Source organism: Hippocampus guttulatus, chromosome 14 (genome assembly GCF_054856545.1).
Source record: "Hippocampus guttulatus isolate MCC_2025c chromosome 14, RoL_Hgut_1.0, whole genome shotgun sequence".
Classification (NCBI taxonomy): domain Eukaryota; kingdom Metazoa; phylum Chordata; class Actinopteri; order Syngnathiformes; family Syngnathidae; genus Hippocampus; species Hippocampus guttulatus.
In genome coordinates, this window is record NC_141274.1 from 757,778 (window position 1) to 782,159 (window position 24,382).

The 24,382-nt window shown below is 43.0% G+C and overlaps 2 protein-coding genes across 3 annotated transcripts; one reads left to right on the plus strand and one right to left on the minus strand.

Annotated features, from left to right (window-relative positions):
• Positions 1 to 4,166: 4,166 nt before the first annotated feature.
• On the minus strand, positions 4,167 to 13,305 carry LOC147194393 (uncharacterized). Of its 2 annotated transcripts, none has more exons than XM_086128910.1 (12): positions 13,012 to 13,305; positions 11,751 to 11,884; positions 8,014 to 8,129; positions 7,857 to 7,937; positions 6,775 to 6,812; positions 6,570 to 6,703; positions 6,414 to 6,483; positions 6,176 to 6,295; positions 5,613 to 5,702; positions 5,443 to 5,529; positions 5,134 to 5,350; positions 4,167 to 4,699 (listed from the first exon to the last, which is right to left on the minus strand). In XM_086128910.1, exons 1-12 carry the CDS (start codon positions 13,131 to 13,133, stop codon positions 4,475 to 4,477), a joined length of 1,434 nt encoding a protein of 477 aa, XP_085985036.1. In that variant the 5' UTR covers positions 13,134 to 13,305; the 3' UTR covers positions 4,167 to 4,474. The 2 variants fall into 2 exon arrangements, with proteins under 2 accessions (XP_085985036.1, XP_085985035.1); XM_086128909.1 differs by having other exon boundaries at positions 5,613 to 5,705.
• Positions 13,306 to 15,872: 2,567 nt separating this feature from the next.
• rpe65a (retinoid isomerohydrolase RPE65 a) lies at positions 15,873 to 24,143 on the plus strand. Its single transcript, XM_086129779.1, has 13 exons — positions 15,873 to 16,101; positions 16,882 to 16,964; positions 17,084 to 17,234; positions 17,408 to 17,515; positions 17,731 to 17,872; positions 17,963 to 18,110; positions 18,704 to 18,918; positions 19,834 to 19,973; positions 20,049 to 20,178; positions 20,890 to 21,004; positions 22,925 to 23,019; positions 23,101 to 23,212; positions 23,951 to 24,143. The coding sequence occupies exons 1-13, from the start codon at positions 16,091 to 16,093 to the stop codon at positions 24,094 to 24,096; spliced, it is 1,596 nt and encodes a 531-aa protein (XP_085985905.1). The 5' UTR covers positions 15,873 to 16,090; the 3' UTR covers positions 24,097 to 24,143.
• Positions 24,144 to 24,382: the final 239 nt, after the last annotated feature.

Consider the following 24,382-nt stretch of genomic DNA (forward strand, 5'->3'; position numbering starts at 1 on the left):
AACATATACAGTACTGTACCCCATGTATATGGTTTTTTTATGTTTGAAAAAATCCGCGATGCACTGAACCTGCGATAAACAAACCGCGAAGTAGCGAGGGATCACTGTATATACTATTGGTCAGCCCACACCAGTGTTGTGTCCAAGGACCGGCAACCCGAGGCCAAGGCCAAGGCCAAGGTCTTGACTCCGAGGCCAAGGCCAAGGACTTGGAAAATTTTCCGAGGCAAGGCCAAGGCCAAGGACCAAGGACTTGCCTCCAAGGCCAGGGACCAAGGACTGATTTTGAAGCTGAGGCCTAGCCGAGGACATGTATAAAACAATGCTATCATACCACTTGGCAGGTCTTCATGATTTGCAACCCCCCTCCATCATAACCCCTTGCGCTCCCTAACGCTTGAATGAAGTGTTTTTATTCAAAGAGTAGAACGGTCAGGGTACGTGTTATTTATACTGAGAAAAACAAAAAAGCATATGATATACATTTATGAATTAATGTTTCAGTGCAGTAGTTTCTTAATGTGAAGTAAATCAACACTCAACAGGCATGACACGGCACGGAAGACAAGTTGAGAAATGACTTTGCATAGAAGTCAATCACTGAGTGCAGAAAAAGCGGTAATCTCTGCAGTGATCATTTTACAGTTTACCGGCAGCGAGTCCCAGGCACTCGCTGATCAGAAAAGTATGAGTGCCATTATGCATTGAGAGAGTCCCAAATTTCGAATTCTGAAATGGTCTACTTATTCAATTGCATATGATAATAACACAAACAACAACATATACATACAATTATAAACAAATGTTGCAAAAATTTAAATAATTCAGGAGCAGGCCTGAGGATTTCGGCTCTTTGAAGTGAACGATGAGTCGTTTTTAGACGAAAAAAACTCACCATGTATAGGAAGGCGTTTTTCGACGAAAAAAAACGACCATGAATAGTAAGGCGTTTTAACAAAAAAACCAAAAACGACCATGTATAGTAAGGCGTTTTAACAAAAAAAAAAAACGACCATGTATAGTAAGGCGTTTTTAGACGAAAAAAACGACCATGTTTAGTAAGGCGTTTTTAGCCCAAAAAAACGACCATGTATAGTAAGGTGTTTTTAGCCAAAAAAAACCACGACCATGTATAGTAAGGCGTTTTTAGCCGAAAAAAACGACCATGTATAGTTAGGCGTTTTTAGCCGAAAAAAACGACCATGTATAGTAAGGCATTTTTGGCCGAAAAAAACCACCATGTATAGTAAGGCGTTTTTGGCCGGAAAAAAAACGACCATGTATAGTAAGGCATTTTTAGCGCCAAAAAAACGACCATTTATAACAAGGCATTTTTAGCCCCCAAAAAACGACCATGTATAGTAAGGCATTTTTAGCCCCAAAAAAACGACCATGTATAAGGAAGGCATTTTTGGCCAAAAAAAAAACGACCATGTATATATACTAAGGCGTTTTTAGCCGAAAAAAACTACCATGTATAGTTAGGCCTTTTTAGCCGAAAAAAACGACCATGTATAGTAAGGCGTTTTAGCCCAAAAAACGACCATGTATAGTAAGGCGTTTTAGCCCAAAAAACGACCATGTATAGTAAGGCATTTTTAGCGCCAAAAAAACGACCATTTATAACAAGGCATTTTTAGCCCCCAAAAAACGACCATGTATAGTAAGGCATTTTTAGCCCCAAAAAAACGACCATGTATAAGGAAGGCATTTTTGGCCAAAAAAAAACTACCATGTATATATACTAAGGCGTTTTTAGCCGAAAAAAACTACCATGTATAGTTAGGCCTTTTTAGCCGAAAAAAACGACCATGTATAGTAAGGCGTTTTTGGCCGGAAAAAAAACGACCATGTATAGTAAGGCATTTTTGGCCGAAAAAACCGACCATGTATAGTAAGGCATTTTTGGCCGAAAAAACGTCGTTTTTTTTTCTGCCAAAAATGCCTGACTATACATGGTCGTTTTTTTTTCCGGTTAAAAATGCCTTCCTATACATGGTCATTTTTTTCGGCTAAAAACGACTTAATATACATGGTCGTTTTTTTCGGCTAAAAACGCCTTACTAAATAAACATGGTCATTTTTTTCCGGCTAAAAACGCCTTAGTACAAATGGTCATGTTTTTTGGCTAAAAACGGCTGACAATATACATGGTAGTTTTTTCGGCTAAAAACGCCTTACTAAACATGGTCGTTTTTTTCGGGTTAAAACGCCTTGCTATACATGGTTGTTTTTTTTCATTGAAAAACGCCTTACTATACATGGTCGTTTTTTTCGGCTAAAAACAGCTTACTATACATGGTCGTTTTTTTTCGGCCAAAAATGCCTTACTGTACACGGTCGTGTTTTTGGGGCTAAAAATGCCTTACTATACATGGGGGGGGGGGGGTTCGGCTAAGAACGCCGTGCTATACATGGTCGTTTTTTTCGGCTAAAAACGCCTTGCGATACATGGTCCTTTTTTTTCGGCTAAAAACGCCTGACTATACATGGTCGTTTTTTTTTTCGGCCAAAAACGCCTTACTATATACATGGTGGGTTTTTTTGGGGCTAGAAATGCCTTACTAAACATGGTCGTTTTTTTGGGGCTAAAAATGCCTGACTATACATGGTCCTTTTTTTTCGGCCAAAAACGCCTTACTATATACATGGTGGGTTTTTTTGGGGCTAGAAATGCCTTACTAAACATGGTCGTTTTTTTGGGGCTAAAAATGCCTTACTATACATGGTCGTTTTTTTCGGCCAAAAATGCCTTACTATACATGGTCGTTTTTTTGGGCTAAAAACACCTTACTATACATGATCGTTTTTTTTGGGCTAAAAACGCCTTACTATACATGGTCGTTTTTTTCAGCTAAAAACGCCTTACTATACATGGTCTTTTTTTCGGCTAAAAATGCCTTATTATACATGGTCGTTTTTTTTTTGTTAAAACGCCTTCCTATTCATGGTCGTTTTTTTCGGCTCAAAACGCCTTACTACACATGGTCGTTTTTTTTTTTTTTTTTGTTAAAACGCCTAACTATTCATGGTCGTTTTTTTCGTCGAAAAACGCCTTCCTATACATGGTGAGTTTTTTTCGTCTAAAAACGACTCATCGTTCACTTCAAAGAGCCGAAATCCTCAGGCCTGCTCCTGAATTATTTAAATTTTTGCAACATTTGTTTATAATTGTATGTATATGTTGTTGTTTGTGTTATTATCATATGCAATTGAATAAGTAGACCATTTCAGAATTCGAAATTTGGGACTCTCTCAATGCATAATGGCACTCATACTTTTCTGATCAGCGAGTCCCTGGGACTCGCTGCCGGTAAACTGTAAAATGATCACTGCAGAGATTACCGCTTTTTCTGCACTCAGTGATTGACTTCTATGCAAAGTCATTTCTCAACTTGTCTTCCGTGCCATGTCATGCCTGTTGAGTGTTGATTTACTTCACATTAAGAAACTACTGCACTAAAACATTAATTCATAAATGTATATCATATGCTTTTTTGTTTTTCTCAGTATAAATAACACGTACCCTGACCGTTCTACTCTTTGAATAAAAACACTTCATTCAAGCGTTAGGGAGCGCAAGGGGTTATGATGGAAGGGGGTTGCAAATCATGAAGACCTGCCAAGTGGTATGATAGCATTGTTTTATACATGTCCTCAGCTAGGCCTCAGCTTCAAAATCAGTCCTTGGTCCTTGGCCTTGGAAAATTTCTCAAGTCCTGGGCCTTGCCTCGGAAAATTTTCCAAGTCCTTGGCCTTGGCCTCAGGTTGCCGGTCCTTGGACACAACACTGCAATCAAGTAACGGGACTGATGATTGGCTCACATTGTAAATTCTGCTGCATTTAGCGCCATTGTGTGAATGGCAGTGCCACCGCCGAGGGGTTTCACGATTGTCATGTGAAAGCCCAGCAGCCGCATAGAACCAGCCAAACAGCCGCGAGTTGGTCAACCCCGCTCTTACTGTTGGTCGGTGCTATTTTGCTACTTTATTTGGTTGATACATATCCGTCGGTCAACAGATGAATTTCATAAAGGATTTTTAAAAATGCATAAACCAGGTTGCAAAAAATGTATACATACATTCAATGAACCTAAAAATGTAAAGATACATTTCATATTTCATGTAGTGCACAGCAGAGGGCGCCACTTAAAAAAAAACATACATTTACCAAAACGGTTTTTATTTATATAAAAGAAATCATTGATAAAACAAAACATTTCCAAATAAGACGCTAACATGGACAAGGGAGAGCCTACCAAAAACAATGCATATGAATTGTAGCGTAATGTGAGAAGAAAAGCAACAACTTCCAACCTGGACTTCCAGTTTCAATGTGACAAGCATCAACAAGCTAATGTGACGGGTGGAAAAAGAATCAAATCACGATGGGGAAAATGTTCTTTTTCTTTGTTCTTTGAATCACGATTCACATTCGGCCGGATCGAGCGGGACAGAGCGGAAGACAGTGTGCTTAGTCGCTGACATCCATGTCATCCTCATGGACGTCTGCATTGTCATTGTCGTCATCATCATCATCATCATCATCATCTTCGTCACCGTTGGCCTGCCGCGAGTCACCATTGCCATCTGCGAACTGGGGCGGGTAGTCCGAATCAGAGTAGTCCGACGCCTTCCTCTCCTGACGCTCCTTCTCGCTGTCGTAGCCTTGCTCCTCTTCGTCATAATCCCTCGTAATCTGAAGCGCACAACAAACGCATTTATAGTTGCCTTTTTTTGTGGGGCCCGACCGTTCAGGCTGATGCAGCTGTTGATATTTGGACAAATTAATTCCAAGAGCTCGGGATGGGTAGAGAGCCCAGGACCTAAATTGGCAAAGGGGCTGAATTTAATAATAAAAAAATCACTGCAGTAGCCACTTTAAAAATGATCTCTTCTCGGCCGGCAGTTTATAAAAATAAAAAAATGTGCAAAGATCCCCCATCATTTTTTATTGATCATCATTTAATCGACTTAAATTGTCACGATCGTCTTATTTCTGTGGATAGCTTCCTGCCGAGATGGGCTACAGTAAAGTACATTGACGTGAATGGAACAAAGTGTATTCTTTTTCCTTCTAGAATTAGAGGTCAAATTTAAAATGAATAATAATTCGAGTTTGTTTGCTCTTACCTTGATGTCTCCCTTGTCTCCTACATCAGACTTCCTATCCCTCTCCCTGTCCCTCTCTCTTTCTCTCTCTCTCTCCCTCTCTCTCTCCCTCTCCCTCTCCTTTTCCTTGTCCCGGCTTCTCTTCTTCTTGCTGGTGGACCTCTCCCTCTCCTCTCGTCCTCGGTCTTTGTCGCTGCGGCGCTCTCGCTCCTTGTCACGCTTCTTCTCCTTCTTGTGTCTTGGCCAAAGAAAACAAAAACCTACAGGTTAGCCATCTGTTGAACGAAATCCAAGCTTGATGTCGATCCCCCCCGCGCCCCCTTTGCTAACCTGCGAGGAGATGGAGATCTGGAGCTCCTCCTCTTGGGTGACTTCTTAGGAGGGGAGCGGCTGGCGCTGCGACTGCGTCTGCGTCTCCTTACCCGGGATGAGAGCAAAGACAAAACGATGTGAGTGTAGCTTATAAAAGTCAAAGCTTTGCGGAGTGTCCCGCCACTCACCGGCTGACGCTGCGTGACCTCCGAGTGGTGCTGTAACTCTTAGGCGGCGTCTTGGACCTCCTTCTCAGCGCCTCTTCCTTCTTACGATCTCTGCTGGGAATATTGGGCGTTTTAAGTCGCGATGGGACAAAATGTGCCGAGGTTCTGAGGCTTGGGTCAAGTAAGGGGCGTTTCCACGAAGCGTGTGTCGAGGCGCGCTTCATTTTGGACAAAACTCGGAAATGATGACGCCTCGCTGGCCAGCTGGATCACATGACTGCTTCAGCATTGCAAATGGCATAAAGTGACCGTAAAACACAATGGTGCCATCCCTACCCTGAAGCATGGTGGTCACAGGATCATGCTGTGGGGATTTATTTCAGCGGTAGAAACGGAGAGACTAGTCAGGATTGAGGGAAAAAAGAATACAAAAGCGTACAAAGACATCCTGGGAACATGCTTTCTTTTTTTGCCATATTTAGTCGTTTGTATTTTTTTTCTGATGTTTTGAGGTTGGTGTTTGTATCATGTAGAAGATGTAGCGGGTGATTATTTTGACCACGGTGTGTATGACGTGCGCATACCTGGACCTGCTCCTGGAGCGCCTGCCTCTGTCCCTGGAGCGGCTCCGTCTCCTCCGAGGGCTTTTGGAACGTCGCCTGCTTCTGGAAACTGAGCGCCGTCTGGACCTGCTGCCGCTTCGCCTGCAACGTTGCCAGTGTTACCTCTTAATTTCACCCCCCCGCCCCTCCACCAAATAAAAAAGCAAGCATCCACTTCAGAAAGGTGTTTCTTCCATTTCTTGTGGTTCTCACTACATACCTGCGTCTGGACCTGGATCGCGAGCGCCTCCTTCTGGACCTGGACCGAGAACGCTTCTTCCGGCTCTCGTCTAGTGGAGCGAAATAAGACCAATGTGAGAAGACAGCCACTGACAAAGCAATGAGGAAGAAGAAGAAAATCCAATTGTAGACTGACTTCCGGGTTCAATGGCGGCCGAAATAAGCGACTGCGCCTCTCGCACTCGCTTCATGGCTTCCTCCATTTCCTTGTTAGCGGCGTCGGCTTTGAGGCCGGCGCTCAGGTTGAAACCGGCAGCCAGCGGGTTGAGTCTGCACCACCACGTGTTAGTTTGCATGGAAAAACAAAAGTATCACACACTGACACTTTGACATGTACTTACTGAGGATCGGCCATGAGCTTCAGCAGCTGGTCGGCAGCCTGCCAAAACACAAATGCACAAAAAGAACAGAGGATCAGGATTAATGCAACACAAACCAGCTAGCAAGTGTGCCCCCTGATGGCATCATAAGGGATGACATAAGAGCAACCCCATGAGTCTCTCTGATCTTCCGGCAATGCCGTAACGCGATGTCGTCTTTGATTTGCTTGCAGGAAATGTCAAATGCTCAGAATTGATAATGATCAAGATTTGTAACCTTTGTGTCAACTTGATGAATGATGTCATGAAGCCATTGAGACAAAATGGAGGGCACTGGATTGAGGCACTCAACATCTTTGTAGTCTAAAGTATGTCGGTTACATTACTTGTTCCAGATTTTGCAGGGATTTTCCTGCGGCACATCCTGAACTGAAGGCACTTTTCATTTGCCGATTGAGTGTTTTCTTCATACTGTATTTCATGTTCATGTTTTTACATTAATAAATGTCCATACATTGTAGTTGGCAGCCATTTTATTGGAAATGGTTACAACAAACTACCGTTATAATGTACAGATGAGTTATGTCCCTTGAGGTACGTTGTAATGATGTTCGAGGGTATTTCAACTGCAGTTGCAGCGTTGCGCCACAATGGAAGCGCTACATCAACAGCAGTGCACAGGAAAGACCTGAAGCAACTACCGAAGAAGAATGTGGTTTTTCTCCCTGCTAGTCGGAGCCATGATGTTGATGGAACAAACGGGTAAATACTGCTGAGTGTTTTGCATCCAAGCATGCCGTGTTTATTAAAATAAAAGTGTCCTACGTGTCAAAGTAACGTTTATGATTTTTACCGTTGCAGATATGGCAGGGAAAAATCAAGTCACTTTTGTAAAAAGCGACCTCCAGTGATTCTGCAATATGATTTCTTTGGTGACTTTGGGGATTTTTTGTTAGCTGTAAGCTATAGTTGTCAAAAATATTTTTTTTAAAAATAACTGTGGGTGGGGAATCCATGTGACTTTTCACTTCTTATACTGAACTACTACGATAGTGTGTTTATATTATTGCATCGTAGCCATCTACGTTGTAGTGTGCGCTCACCTGAGGGTTCATGTTGGGTCCTGGGAATCCAAATGCTGTCATGGCATCCATGTTAAGACCGGCAAACGGGTTCGCTCCCATCTGAGCAGAGAAGATGACGGTTAGTTCGATGAGTGAAACGGATCGCCAGCAAAAGAAGTGGTCTCCGCCGTCTTACAGCAGGACTGGGCATGGGGTTGGGCGTGGGCAGAAGTCCTCCGCCTGGCAGGATGCCCGCAACGGCGTTGGCCGGCGCCAGCAGAGACAACGCTTTGGCCTCGTCCGGGATGGATCCTGTAGAGAACACAAGTGGCGTCAGGGCGGGAAGCGGCGACCGCGTGTGCCTCAAACATGTCCAAGAAAAGTGGCTTCACACTGAGAGGTTTTACCTTCCAAGGGTGTGCAGACTTGAACACAATGATTGCAGTGACACAAACTAATGCTGGCAATACAATCACACTAAGTCCAATGAACACTGCCAAGAATGTATCACCTGAACGTGTTTGCTAAGTCATGAACCAAACGTGAGCAAGCCCAGCTCTTCTCCAATGGGCAGTGAGTTTTCATTTAGACGGTTTACTCAAACAAGCGACTCACTCACGGCGCCTTCGCTACTAAAAAGCACACACAGAGAAAAAATCGGAGATACAAACAACAGAGAGAATTTTAGGGCGGTTGGCAAGTAGTCTGACACAATGTCTCCAAAATAAATTGGAAAATAAATAAATGTGCACATCACAGTGAAATATACCACATGGCGGCAGCAGCATCAGCCTGCTGTAACATTGTTTTTCTGCTTACCTGTCATTGCATCTATTACACTCAACTACTCAAGGCAAAAAGAAAGTCAAAACGTTGTCAGTTAAAAGTATTTAGCAACCTTCCTTTTACTTTGGTTCAAGCTCTTGAGTTAAGTATCATAGCAAGAGAACGCATGCGCACACACATGCCCGTGTGATGTGGAACCTGTAAATATTTCAAAAGCAACAATTTGAACATGAGAGATGTCAAATAATAAGCAGGCACCGGTGGGCTCCCGAAGCCGGGCTAACACAACGGGGGGTCCTCAGTTTGCCACAAAGAATTTGGACCAAAATTGAAATTCGGCAGAGTCTGACACAGGGTTCCTACGTGAGATTAAGGCTTTCCATTTGAATTTTTTTTGCACAATTTAATGTTGTTCTCCATGTCAGGTTGTCCAAAGTTGCTTCCGTGGATAAATGTTGTGCGCCTGTTCTCGAGAGTGCCAACTAAAAACCACTCCGTTTTGTTGGTTTTGCTATATGATTGTGTGATATTACCAATCGGTTAAGTAATGTTCATTGATTTTGAGCCTAGAGACTATTTAAAAATCACAAAATATTGTGTTAAAAATGTAAGGGCCTTGACTTTAGATTCATGGACTCAATGCCTTTTAAAGGTCCGAATATTTTAGAAAATTGACGGCGACAGTTAACAGTAACAAACATAATAGTTAATCTTCACGGCAGATAAAGAATATATGCCTGTAAGTGTTCTATGAGCGACAAGTATTGCTCAAATATTTGTGACCAGTAACACTGCAACGACAATGTATTAGCCTGCCTATGCTGTTTTGCACTGTGTTAGCATTAAGCCAAACGGATTTATTTAAAGCAAAGCTTGAGAGGTTGTGGTATTGAACACACAACATGTAATTCTGCTTTGCATGTAGTGAAGTGAGTTGAGTTCACTACCACCAACAACGCTCAAAAAGAACAAACAAAAGTTTCCAGTTTGAAAAACTTCAAAGTCAGGTTACTTGTATGACAAGGGACCACTGTACTTTGTACTTTTAAAAGAACGTGCGTGGGGACTGTCGAAAACTGATCTAAACCGTAACTACAAACGAGCCAGATAGCGAGGGCATCTTTTTAAGTTCAGATTCTCAATTGGGTTTAGGCCTTGGCTCTGGTAGGCTTTGTCTTCTGTATTTGGATGTCATTCTTGCAGTAGTTTAGAAAATGCATGACGCTGGCTGCTTATTCCAAAGTGCCCCCAACCCCCAACAGAAAACCCTGTTTAATTCATCTCAATCTTCAGACATCGTTGACACAAATACACACACACACACACACACAACAACAACATGTAAACAAAAAGAGCACACTGGAGAGGGAGAGAGAGAGAGAGAGGGTGGGGGAGAAAATGGCTGCAGGAGACAAATTAAGTCGGGTGGTATTTTCTGCAGGAGCGTTTCAGCCTGCGGGACTGGCTGAGCCAGGGAAAAACAACTGTAAAACACAACAACAAAAAGAAGACCACTGTTAAATGTTACACAGTGTAGCAATGTCCAGTGAGGCATTTCGGCAGCCGTCTCAGATGCAGACGGTTATGCAAGCGCTCTCAACGACTACGGCGGCTCTCATCCAACCTCTTTTGCATTCCAAGTGCACGGTGGAAGTAGACAAGGATCTATGTTGATAACTAATTACGGAGTTGTTTTGGCACGCATAAATTCATGGTCAAGTGTGAATTTTGGAGCCTTCCTGGGATACTTGTAGGATGCGTTCACTGTGCCCGCCGTCACAGCACTCCACAAGCACGCCTACACCTTACGATGCAACACTGCACGACAGTCAGAAATGTTGACTTTATGTTTGATCATTATTAACTGAGGGCCAGGGCCATATTGAAAAGAAAAAAAAACTGTAAAATTAATCTAAAATAAAGCAATGTGTTTCGAAACAAAGGTTAAAAATAAGGGCAAAAATATTCTCTTAAAACAATTATTTTTACTTTAGTCTTGTGACAAATATCCCATTAAATTTACAACTAGTCACATAAGTGTGATTCCTTTCACAGACTCCGACTGAATTGAATGAAATCTTTGACCTTATTCTAATGTTTCCCCATACCTCACGTTCCTCCTACAAAATTACAACCTTCCCCCCTGTGATTTTGACGAGTTTCTTTTTTTTCAGATGAATAGTTTTATTTTTTTATGTTACATTTTATTGTAACAAAACCAAACAACTACTTGTGGCCATTTTCTTAATTACAACTTTAAAATTCCATTTTTTTGGTCCGCATATTTGACTTGACTAAAACTTGAGGATTCTTCATCCAATCCTGTTGCAGTGCACCCATCTATGGGCCAGAGTGCCCCTAAGGCATGCTCGCTTCATACCATTACGCACGGTGGTAGTTCTCATTCGTAACTAGCAGAAAGAATAAAGGAATCGTGTCAAGCTTGTGCCCCAGCACTCGTGAAAGATTCTGAACATCAGCTGTCATGCCTGATGCCATTTTCATCTTTTCAGAAAAGCACGCTTGAACAGGGAACCAAGTGTGGGCGCGCCCTTCGGTATACTTTGTCCAAATGTTGGATAGGTCCACGTTTGAGCAATTCCGTAACGTTACATATTACCTAGCGCTTAGCTCTAAAGCACCTAGGAGAGATGGGAGTTAATTTAAGGAAAAAAAAGTGGAGAGAGACACAATAGAGGACAAAATAAGAGAGGGGTAGTGCTTGAATGCATCCTGGCCTTTTGCAAATGATTATAGTCCCCTGTTGGCAGGCAGAGGACCACTTTCAGCCATCAACCAGGGGCTGCTTTTGACTTCTTCACTACAAATCCACACACCCACTCACGCACGCGCACACATGCACGCACACACACACACGCACGCACACACAAATGACAGAGAGAAGTTTAACAGAGGATAGACGGGTATGGGGGGAGAACTTAAATGCACATGATTGAATTCAGAACCCACAGTTTTAAACTAATTTCCCGCCCAAATTTTGGTATACTGCAATGGATTTTTTGAGTCAAGGAATTGCATTGGCACAGTACACCAAAATAATCTCCAATACATCTAACCTGAATATGCACGCATGTGGTTAACTAATGAGCGGACTTCTGAGTCAAAGATTTTTGTGAGGACACAAACCTTCAGCAAACGGGACCACAATCAGTGCTCTGTCCACAAAAACAGTGTTGGTCAAATGTTGGGACACGCCAACAGACTCGGGCTCCTGGAACTTCACAAAACACACACGTGATGTCACTGGCATAGGAGAGTCACTGAAAAAAAAGGGGGGAAAACAGTCAATTTATAAAGAGCAAAACATCATTCTCTGACGTATTACTTTCGGGTAATTCACCCTGGGAGATGTGAAATATGGATGTTATCAAGTATCAAGTACAACTTTATTGTCAAATGTGCTGTATGTGTAACATACCGCCCTCTTAGACAACAAATATTCCACACATATTCACAAATTTGCTGATTCTGTTGAATGACTTGTCTATTCGCTATTTTGGTGCATATACCAAAGCTCGGTCTAAAATAAATGTAGTGCATTGGCATCTTGTAGCACCAAGGAAGTACTGTATGATCAAGTGTTGAGCATTTTGTGGTAGACGCGCTTAAAACACATTTGAAAAGATATTAATATGATTTAGAATCATAGTTTGTGGTATAATTGGCGTTTAAACTGTTGAAGGAGGAAATAAACATTTTAAGGAAGCTTCCGTTTCGAGCACGTTTTTGCTATTGGAAGGGGGAGGGTAAATTGGGCATGCAAATAGCATCGCGTTCAACGTGCTTCTTGAGGAAAAAAACATAGCAATCCCCAAAGGCAAATATGGGAATGCTGAAATAACTGCATTAGTCCATTTTTGTGGGAGACTTTTTTAAAAATCTGCCATTGAGAATGCAGCGTTTAAGTCTATGACGTCATTGTTGAGATTGCATTGCTCCTTCTGGAATCAGAAAACGATAACTAAAGTATCCAAGTACTAGTATTAAATTCATGTGCGTATCAACATTTTATTGCCAAAGCGTCTCATTACATGGAGTTAAATCAAAACAATACACGTATGCTTCACCACGACCTTGGCTCTGGATTTTACATATGTAATTCTGTTTACCGGATTGTTTCACAACCAACTGATAAAGCCCTTATATACTGACAACTAATTCACAGGGCAAACTACATTTAATTTCAAAAACCAACAACGATTACTAAAACGTCTTTTCGAAGGCAACGTTTAGCCGAGCCGTTTAGCTAGCCAGGCTTCACAGGTCGCGTTAGCGGGCTAGGCCTTGTGTCGCGCTTCGACGTGGCTATAACGGCAAGCTAACCAAATGGCCTCAAAATATGTCCCCACGAGACTGAAACACTCAATCCGTCGGTTTTTTGACTCACTCTGGTGGAAATAACTTGAGCTCTTCAATGGTTCCCAGGAAGCCAAAAAGCGTTCTCATCTGCTCCGACGTTGTGCTCGGCGACACGTTAGTCACCTGGACTACCTTCGTGGTATAACTCATCTTTTTCAATGAATAAGCAACGCTGCCGTCGAAAGCTGTGACTTAGTCACCGTTAGAGTGACCGTAGAGTGGTTCAGAAAGCGAATTAATTTGATTTTCGCTGTCTTGGTGCTAACTGGTACAACAACAGACTACCACCATTTCGCGGCCATGTTGGGGTATGTATGATGCGTTCAAGTTATGGTGGGGAATCGAAAGTGCTAGATTCTCATTCGGTCAAGGCAATTTGGTACTGTACGTCCCATCGGTCTGCTGTTCGGCTGCGGTGGAAACGTTTTTCACAAGGGATCTTGAACCCGAGAACGTCAAAATAAGAGTAACACAACGTCATGTTGCGTGCTCATGTGTGCACGACTCGATGACCAACATTTTTAGTGTCTGTGTCGTTACGAAAAGTCATTCGTGTATGTACATTTGAAAGATAACTGGAACGAAATTTACATTTCATTACTTTGATGTTTCAAAAACTCGAATTGGGGAAAAACATCATTATTACTGATTTCTTTCGGCAAATCTTATGTGACGACATGACGTTCCATAATTCCGGTATTTTAAACGCACCACCAGTACGCTTGCGTGCAACTGGAAAATGGAGGATGGTACAGTATTCACATGGAAGTCTGTTTTACGGGTCTGAGTATACACGACAGTGACTGTTGCACGATGTGAGTCACACTGGCGCAGAAGGTCGGCCATCTTTCATCGCTAACTTGGGCGACTACACCAGGACGAAATACTGTACCTACATAATGTCTGCCCCGTCAGCGGTTTAGTGCCATTTAAAAATCTATTAAATGTATGTACTAATAGATTCTAACGAGGTGCCCTCTTGTCCGATATATTTTCATCATCATTAAAAATGAAGTTCTCTTTAAAGATTTCTTCTTTTCCTTCCGGCTTTTCCCCTCAGGGGTCGCCACAGTGAATTGGTTGCCCCCAACCCTGTTTTGTGCATCCTCTTCTCTCACACCAGCTACCTTCATGTCCTCTTTCACTACATCCATTAACCTCCTCTTTGGTCTTCCTCTCGGCCTCCTGCCCGGCAGTTCAAGACTCGGCATCCTTCTCCCGATATATTCACCCTCTCTCCTTTGGACATGTCCAAACCATCTCAGTCTGGCCTCTCTGACCTTCTCTCCAAAACCACTAACTTGAGTTGACCCTCTGATGTACTCATTCCTGATCTTATCCAACCTGGTCACTCCCAAAGAGAACCTCAACATCTTTATGTCTGCTCCCTCCACCTCTGCCTGTTCTCTTGAAAGACGACACTAAAGAAATTAGAGTTTGAATTAGGATGAAATACCTAACTCCACCTGTGTTACTCTGGGTTGAGAAACACATCTTAAGATGTAAAATGGTATCTATAGTCTATGTTGACTTGAGTGGCTCCAGAATGCCCGCGACACTCGTGAGGATAAATTGATTAGAAAATGGATGGTTGGGTAGTTGCTGACTTTGTGTTGACCCACATTATGTATATTTTAATTTGACACCAAAAAGCTTTAATAATGTGGTACGATGACTAAGCATCACTAACTCTTTTCACTCATGATATTTTTTTTCCACCCTCAGTATGAACAATGCGGCATTTGTACAGCATAATCCCCTGTACACCTAGATTAGAACTGCACCGAGAAAAGCAAATGATCGCATTTTACATCCAAGAACCTCTGGTCCAAACGTATCAAGTCAGCAACAGCTTGATTGAACATTTTGGTTCCAAACCTGAGCACCAGGGTGTTCTGTGGGGCCCGCAGAATGACACACAAATGGCATCCTGCACCAGTTTTATCAATTGACACAAATTTCAGTCACCACGTTCATCATGGCAGGACACCGAAATAAGTCAAGCAAACCCATGTCATGAAACCAACAGGAAGTCGGCCATTGAAGTTTGAAGAAGACAATTTCTCTTTAGCCCACCAAAAACCTGTGCAGGCAATATTTTAACTCACTGTTTGTTTTAATAGTGTTTCAAGTGTGAAAATAATTAAGTTACCGGTAACTGCAATTCACATCTTTTTTTGTTCACCATTTAAATTTTCAGTCTAAAAATACATAAAATTACCGGTACACTATATTAATTTTTGAGTTTTGTGAAAAAGAGAGTACATTTTTGAAAAAGTTGTCAATTTTGTATTTTGGAGGAAAATATATATTTAGAGAGAAAAAAGTGACATATTTTCAAGAAGAAAAAAGTAAAGTTCAAGAAAGTTTTTTTTTCCTTTCAGAAATTCATGTTTTTGACAAAAACAGGCTTATTTTCAAGGGAAAAGTATTGGTAGTTTTAAATATATATATATATATATATAATAGGGGAAAAAACACCTTTTGCTAAAATAACGATACAAACTTAAAGTTGATATTAAACCACAGAAAAACTCAGCTTTCCATACAATCTAGAGAATTCATTGTAATATTTTCTGCTGATTATATATATTTTTTCTTTTTACAAAAAAAGCTCCCACTTTGATGAGAGTCACAATAAGAAACGTGTTCCTTGAAGAGCTCTTTGCAAGTGCCAATGAAAAACTAGGGTGCACCTAATATAGCACCGTGCCTTGGTTGTGGCAAAGTGCACTATTCTGTTTGTCCGCTTTGCATGACTAAGCGGACACCAAGCGAAAAGGTCAAGCTTTGGCCCAAAAAAATAAAAACTTTTGCGACACATTACTAATTCGGAATGTTTTCTGTCACAAATCCGGCTTCAAGCAGGCCTGCAATTGAGACATCCGGCACGGAATATTTCACGACACAATAGGATTCTTGTTCACACTTGAACTTGATTGGCCACAATCAAAGCGAGCTAGGCCGGGCGAAAAAAGAAGCTTGACAACACAGCTTGCGAGGGGGCACTGGACGGATAAATACGCAGCTCCGGTCTGGGCGGAAAGCACAAACTTGTACTTGCCGAGAGTTTCATTTGATCCGTTTCACCGGCACGGAGCGGAGACATGGTCAGCAGGTCAGTTGGAATTGTAGCAGATTCTTTTTTTAAACCTTGATTTGATTTCCACAAGGCGACGGAGGTGTTTACTGCAAATAATTAAAATGATATTGAATGACTTTAATTTGAAGGGATTAAAATGTCATTACATTGGGCTCCAGTTTTTTCCTCATTATGAACGCATTGGGAGGATCTGATAACACTGTTCACCGTAGTAACCGCTCTCCCTGAAAGGGTTCATTTGTTCTCATTTAAAAGTCATTCAATCCTATTGTGCAGTCATTTCTGATCATTAATTTGGGGTTAATTTATGTATATGGGTTTAATGATGTTTTATTTATGATTTAAACCTGGTTTTGGTCATGTGACATCCGCAAGGTGAGCCGCGCTCGGCCGTTACCTGAGCCCCCAGGCACCGCGATATCATTTTCAGTTGAAAGAAAGTATCAAAATGGTCAACCCCCGAGGTGGATAAAAATACAAAAATGGTGCTGCTTAATTCATATTTCACAAATGCGATATGAACCAGAACGCCGCGTTTAGACTAGTGGGGCTGCATAGAACGTATTCTTATAAGGATTTTTTTTTTGTACTTGACCATCCCCTTGAATGAATTGACTGGTAATGTGTTTTACTGTCATCAAGTTAGCCTATGTCATCGGTAACCGTATTCACTTATTCATTTTCAATTATTGTATGTGAACTTGACCATTGAGGGATTCAACTGAAAGGTGAATAGATTGAATTGTGCTTCCTTCAATTTGATCCGAGTCGATTTGATTTCACGCTCGACACCAGATTTGAGCACCCAGCCGGCGGCTACAAGAAGATCTTCGAGACATGCGAGGAGCTTGCCGAGCCTCTTCCAGCAACAGTCATAGGTTCCTTTTTGCGCTTCTTTCCGATTTAAAAAACAAACAAACATTAATATACCGTACTATAAAGACAAAGCACTAGGTTGCCCGAATGTTCCGTGTGTTCTTGTTTTTTCCTCCATCAGGAAGGATTCCTTCCTTTCTGAGGGGAAGTCTTCTGCGTTTGGGTCCTGGTCTTTTTGAAGTGGGGGACGAGCCCTTCTATCACCTCTTTGACGGACAGGCACTCATGCACAAGTTTGACTTTAAGAACGGACAAGTCACCTACTTTCGCAAGTAAGACGCCTTGGAAGGTGATCATTTGTTGAATCAAAATTCAACTTAGTTGTCAATGCTCAGCGGTAATATTCAACCGGCACGATATGACAGTGGCTCACAAATATTGAATGTACTTTTTAGGACTGGAATGCCTTTGGGAGTGTTGCTGACGACGCTTTTGTCCTTTACAGATTTGTCAAGACCGACGCGTACGTGCGGGCTATCACGGAGAAGCGCGTGGTCATCACCGAATTTGGCACGTTTGCTTATCCCGACCCCTGCAAAAATATCTTCTCCAGGTACGGAGACGACGCTTTCTGCTTTCTCCCGCAGTAGGGTTGCGACGGTCACCTGAGGCCAAGTCACTTTCTTACTTTACCGACGACTTCCTTTCAAAAGTAACTTAGTCACTTGAGCGATTACTTGCAAGGCATTACTTAGTAATGCAATACAGGTACCAAGATCACTCTCCCTCAGCGATTACATGCTGACTGTGCATTAAACCCGTGCGTAGGTTCTTCTCTTACTTCAAGGGTGTGGAGGTGACAGACAACTGTCTGGTCAACGTCTACCCGGTGGGAGAAGATTTTTACGCCGTCACCGAAACCAACTACATCACCAAGGTGGACCCCGACACTCTGGAGACACTGAAGAAGGTTTGCGCCGTGGCATGGAGGGATCAGACGCGGCGGCCCTCTTCTTCCAATTGAATAAAGGCTGGCCTTTTGTCGTCCCCCCCCCCCCAGGTGGACATGTGCAACTATATCAACATCAACGGCGTGACGGCGCACCCCCACATCGAGAGGGACGGCACCGTGTACAACATCGGGAACTGCATGGGCAAAGGAGCCACGTTGGCCTACAACATTGTCAAGATTCCGCCCGCGCAGAAAGGTTTGCGTTCATGAACGGTACATCGACGAAGGGGTCGCAACATGTGCCGCTCGGGCTCCTTCTCGTAGTCGTGCTCCAGTTGTGTTGAAGCTCAACACATTTGCATTTAATGGCAGATGCAACGATTCATCAAGTAATTGTTTACCAATTTAATTGAAACATATTTTTGATAATGGATGAATAATTTAGAGACCCTGATAAATGAAAAATGTCCAAATGCTCAGAATTTCAGGGTGTCGGCAGTAAATATTGTCAGATTTCAGTCCTTCTCCATTTAGGCAGACTGTTTGTCAAAATAAGACTTTGCAGACTTTGACTTTGAAAATGGATTGTCTCAATTTTTTTCCCAATTTTCTAGTATGGACCAAACCAAGAAGAAGTGTACTTTTTGCACAGTCGATTTGACCTAATGTCCTGTTTTTAAATGAAAAATGTTCTTATTTTTGGGTGTTCTTATTTATTGACTAATCAGCAAAATAATCAACAGATAAATCGGTTAATAAAAGAATTGTTCGTTGCAGGCTAACATTTAATGTGAAAGACACGTTTATTTGTAAACCTTTATTTCCGCCTGATACCATGTCACACCTCAGACAAATCGGACCCCATTGAGAGGTCCGAGGTGGTGGTGCAGTTCCCCAGCGCCGAGAGGTTCAAGCCCGCCTACGTTCACAGCTTCGGCATGTCGGAAAACTACTTCGTCTTCGTGGAGACGCCGGTCAAGATCAATCTGCTCAAGTTCTTGAGCGCCTGGAGCATCCGAGGCTCCAACTATATGGACTGCTTCGAGTCCAACGAGAGCCAAGGCGTACGTTCAAACACACAGCGGAGAATCTAAAGTGTTCAAATTTGGACTTACATCAAACATTTCTCAAAATATATGCCTCACAAGTCAGCATTTCTAGCATTTTTTAGGAAAAACTTTTTAGTACTACAAGAAAAAAACAACAACTCCATGACAAAAATAGTGAATGTATTATTGGACTGCCAAAAACCTTATTTGCTATTATGAAAGAAATATGTCTTCCCTGATAGAAAGTTAATGCATTGTGAATAAAATAAAATAAAAATCCGATTTTCTGTGACAATGACATATTTCTAAGAAAAAGTCACAGTACCATGAAGACAAAATTTAAAAAAAAATTGAAAGAAAAACAGACAATTTTTTTCAAGAAAATTATGAGGGGGCGTGGGGAAGTCAGGTTTTTTAAAGTCACAAGTTGGAATATTATGTAGTTAAAGTATGATTTCAGTGACAATAATTCAGATTATATGGATTTGATCAGTATCACTTTGCAACCATTGCTGCTGTGAGGCAGTTCTTTATTTTGGCTTTATGGTCGTACTTCCAAGTTTTTCCTTTTACCTACATGCAGCGGCGCGGACGCCATCGGGAATTTTGGGAGGTTCCCGTACGGCTGGTCCATTCCCTGCCAGCAATGCCACTTCCTCCCACAACCCGATGAATGCCTTTAACGCATATTGCCCGCCATCCGCATCTCCTCGTCGATAAATATTCTCGGGCCAGTTTTTGGGCCGAGAATATTACTTCCCCGCATACAAGCTCTTTAAAATGTTGCCTGTAGACTTTATCAAGGTGACGACAGATTTGTCACTGACATGCCTTCCTTTGGGGGAAAAATATGAATCAATTGCGTTCCGCTTCGAAAGTTGGGCTGCAGATGCGTCCGTGCTAACAAGGCGATGCCGGTTTGGGTTGTAGACGTTGTTCCGCATCGCCAGAAAGCATCCGGGGGAGTACATCGACCACAAGTTCAAAGGGGCGGCCATCGGCATGTTCCACCACATCAACACCTACGAGGACAACGGCTTCGTTGTGTTCGACCTGTGCGCATGGAAAGGGTGAGTGGCTGAAACGTCGTCTACGCCTTTCACTTTGACACCGTTGTCATCCTTCCTGTTTATTGCGCGCATCAGCTTCGAGTTTGTGTACAACTACCTGTGGCTGGCTAACCTGAGAGCCAACTGGGAGGAGGTGAAGCAGGCGGCCATGATCGCGCCCCAGCCGGAAGTTCGCAGATACGTCATTCCCTTGGACGTCCATAAGGTCAGTCACGACGCCGAGAGAGTAGACCTCCATCCATCCATCCATCTTTTACCGCTTTTCCGGGGCCGGGTCGCGGGGGCAGCAGCTTTAGCAGGGAAGCCCAGACTTCCCTCCCCCCAGCTACTTCTTCCAGCTCTCCCCGGAGGATCCCGAGGCGTTCCCAGGCCACCTGGGTGACATAGTCTCTCCAGCGTGTCCTGGGTCGTCTTTGGGGTCTCCTCCCGGTGGGACATGCCCGGAACACCTCACCAGGGAGGCGTTCAGGAGGCATCCGAATCAGATGCCCGAGCCACCTCGTCTGGCTCCTCTCGATGCGGAGGAGAAGCGGCTCGACTCTGAGCCCCTCCCGGATGACCGAGCTTCTCACCTTATCTCTAAGGGAGAGCCGGGACACCCTGCGGACAAAACTCATTTCGTAGACCTTGATTTGAGAAAGTCGGGGAATTACACAATACTTTCTCCCGCCCTGTTGTGTCGAAAGCAATTGTCGCTGTCCGAAAAGGTTTTTTGCTTTGAGATGCCACGCCACAACCCGGTGCTGTTGCCATCTATCAGAGGATGCAGTTACCGCAGCAGCAGCGGCAGCATCTGGTGTGACACACAATACTTGTGGGAGAGTTTAACAGTTGCTTTCAACAGGCAGCAGCAGACGAGCAAAACACGTCGCACTGTGTGAAAGAGGCTTTTCATTGATTTATGTATGCGCTGCAGGAGGAGCAAGGGAAGAACTTGGTGAGCTTGCCTTACACCACAGCCACAGCGGTCATGCACGCTGACGGCACCATCTGGCTGGAGCCCGAGGTGCTCTTCGCTGGACCTCGCCAGGGTACGAGAGCGATCCACTCACTCTTGACATTGCTTAAAAGACTTAAAAAAGTATATATACGCAAACGCTCAAAAGTTACGACTGGTTTAGAAATAAATATATATTTCGTCAAAATATGACAAAACAACTACTTTCAGTGTTTTTCAACAATTTTCTTTTTAATTTTATTATTTATAATATAATTGATTGTAATTAATTATACAATTATTTCAGAACAAATGTTTTATTTTTACACATTTTATTTTAACACTATCCATCCATCCATTTTCCGAACCGCTTGATCGTCACTAGGGTCGCGGGGGGTGCCGGAGCCTATCCCAGCCGTCTTTGGGCAGTAGGCGGGGGACCCCCTGAACCGGTTGCCAGCCAATCGCAGGGCACACAGAGACGAACAACCATGTGCACTCACACTCACACCTAGGGACAATTCAGTGTGTTCGATCAGCTTGCCATGCATGTTTTTGGAACGTGGGAGGAAACCGGAGTACCCGGAGAAAACCCACAGAGGCCCGGGGAGAACATGCAAACTCCACACAGGGAGGCCGGAGCTAGAATTGAACCCGGTACCTCTGAACTGTGAAGTCGACGCGCTAACCACTGGACTACCGGGCCGCCTTATTTTAACACTATTTTTGTATTTACTTAAAATGAACCCATCGTACATGTTTACTATAATAATAAAATAATTAATTATCATATTTTACTTTTTATAATCAAATACTCAAACAATTCAATTACATATAAATCACGTGTGTGAGTGTTCCCCAACCTTTTTTGTGTCACCGACCAGTTAGGACAAGTACATGTTGTTTGCAGACCGGCAACCTTTTTTTTTTTTGCTTTTAAATTGCCAGTTTTAAAGCACTGGTACCGACAACAAATATAATTATCGACTAATTTAACATGTTATTAACATTTTTTCCCCATTCAATTCAAACTGTTATCCTACTGTACGACAAATGTTCAATAAAATAGTAACACAGTGAACTTCTAACAAATGGACCAATCAGGAATAATAATTACACCTAATAATGTAAATATAATCATTTTTATGATATGATCCTACCTACGGAGTTAGCGTCATTGCCTCTTGCAAACGATGTGACTGCTCAAGAGATGATACGAGTGATAGTTGCTTTCATCCGGTGGCTGCCGGCTAGTTTTTCACGACTAAACTGCTCATGTTTACGTGAGCGGGCTGTGCAAACTCTGCTTGAATTTTCATGCTTTCCAATTGACCTCTCGGGTGCAACTTGTTCAAATAATTCAAGAGGTTTCTTGTATTGTCTTGTTTTTGACGATATACCATGCGTAACATAACGGCTTCCTCCCACACGCTGCTGTGGAGATATCGCAAGGGGTTGGAATTATCTTGTCAAAATAGTTTCAACTTCGGAAGTCATGGCTGCCTATCAGCCATTACGCGCGTATACCTGTACGTCTGCTCAATTTGTTACTATTACTGCTTCTTCTTTCATTTTTGGGCGAATTCAGTTTATTTTAACTCGAAAAGCAAATTAGAATGGCGGACTCCGATTGGCTAGAGCCGCGCATATTTCGGCCACGTCTGAAGAGTAAATTTGCTCCCGGCTCGCAGGTCGTCTCTGTGCAGCAGGAGGCGCTAACCACCGCACCGCCCGACGTACGGAATGTTAACCATATTTACCAAACGCAAACCCAATTTATTATTTCGTCAGTTTATTTTTTTTAATATTCACAGTGAATCAATTACCCAGGAATTTCATGACAAAAAAGGAAAAAAAAACAAAATAAAACCTGAACGCATCAATTTGAGTTAACCCGTTTTGGGGGGACGACTGCTAAATGATCACGCAAATGCTCGTTGGGCCAAAACAAAGAGCAGAGTTGACCCCCCTTCTGCTAAATACTGCCATACAATGCATTTGGATGTCTTTGCAGCGTTTGAGTTCCCACAGATCAACTATGAAAAGTATGCGGGGAAGAACTACACGTACGCCTACGGCCTGGGTCTCAACCACTTCATACCAGACAGGGTGCATGCTCGGCCCACTGACAAAATGGCGTGCTCCCACCCGCTTCGTTGGGTTTCACTTTGGCTTTCTTCTTGCGTGCAGATTTGTAAATTGAATGTGAAAAGCAAGGAGACCTGGGTTTGGCAAGAACCCGACTCGTATCCCTCGGAGCCCCTCTTTGTGCAGACCCCCGATGCTGTGGACGAGGATGATGGTATGTATGCTCAACTCTAGTTCATTTCAATGTTTCTTTTTAAAATTGAGCTAGGAAAGGCAATAAGGCAAACCGTTTTGGATTTTTCATGACTTTGAGGTGGTCCACAGCCCTGTATCCCACTGGAATAGATCCGCCCCCGCCCTGAGCAGATCTCCCACATTCAGACCCGAAGCCAGATGACAGTTTTGGGCAGTTGAGGATCTTTGTTAATCGTTAATGAGATATGGTAAAAAGGGGAGGAAAATATTTTTGCTTGCCACGGGTGTGAATGTGAGTGTAACTGTGGGTTTGTCAATATGTGCCCCGTGTAATTGGCTGACGACTCTTAGACGCTCCTAAGTATAAAAAGAAGTTACGGTACCCAAAATTGAATTTAAAGTGTACTCACCCAATGGCGCGGTACAGAGATGTGACGTGGAGGCGTGTCTCCTCACGAAACGACTTTCCCCATCATACAAGCACAAGATGTTCATTCATGAAATGAAGTTAGCTACTTAATATGCTGACATGAAATCCAACGTTTGTGTACTCACCTGAGCTTTGTGCCTGGTCGGTGACGATAAAAAAAAGTTCACCGTTCATATCAAAACATTCAAGTGTGATGGCGGAAGGGGGTACAAAGCGGTTCACCTTTTAATATCGTGTGGCCAAAAAGTCAAATTAAAAGCAAAAGCAAATAGACATCACCCTCGATGGAAGTGTGCTCAAGCGAGGTGATGTCCACTGCGTGTCCAGGTGTGCTGCTGACCATCGTGGTGGCCCCCGGCTCACAGAGACCAGGGTACCTTCTCATCCTCAATGCAAAGGACCTGTCAGAGATCGCTCGGGCCGAGGTGGACTGCACTATCCCGGTCACCTTCCACGGCATGTACAAACCCTGATGGCTGACATTTTGGGGCTCATTTCAAATAAAAGCGCTCTCTGAATATGCAAGGCCTTTTTTTGTGTGTGTTTTGAGGAGAACATTGTACCAGTAGGATTTGCTTCCCGTCAAGTCAAACAAGTCTGTAAGCCAACATTGTTGGGATATTTGTGGAGATTAAATAGGTCACCATAGAAAATGGGAATAAGCAGCGGCGTTTTAAAGACGGATTATTACGCAACTCTGATCCCCAGAGTAAAAGTGCCTCCGTGTTGTGGTGTAGAAAATCTGATTAAGCGCCTCAA

What these genes read in the sequence shown, in the direction of transcription:
- LOC147194393 (XM_086128909.1), bottom strand. Translation starts at nt 13,133, where the DNA reads ATGAGTTATACCACGAAGGTAGTCCAGGTGACTAACGTGTCGCCGAGC. An exon ending in CTCAAGTTATTTCCACCAGA is followed by an intron (nt 11,885 to 13,011) that starts GTGAGTCAAAAA and finishes CTTTTTTTTCAG; the next exon opens with TGACTCTCCTATGCCAGTGA. An exon ending in GGCCGCCATTGAACCCGGAA is followed by an intron (nt 6,484 to 6,569) that starts GTCAGTCTACAA and finishes TCGCTCCACTAG; the next exon opens with ACGAGAGCCGGAAGAAGCGT.
- rpe65a (XM_086129779.1), top strand. An exon ending in GACCTGTGCGCATGGAAAGG is followed by an intron (nt 19,974 to 20,048) that starts GTGAGTGGCTGA and finishes TGCGCGCATCAG; the next exon opens with CTTCGAGTTTGTGTACAACT. An exon ending in ACCACTTCATACCAGACAGG is followed by an intron (nt 23,020 to 23,100) that starts GTGCATGCTCGG and finishes TCTTGCGTGCAG; the next exon opens with ATTTGTAAATTGAATGTGAA.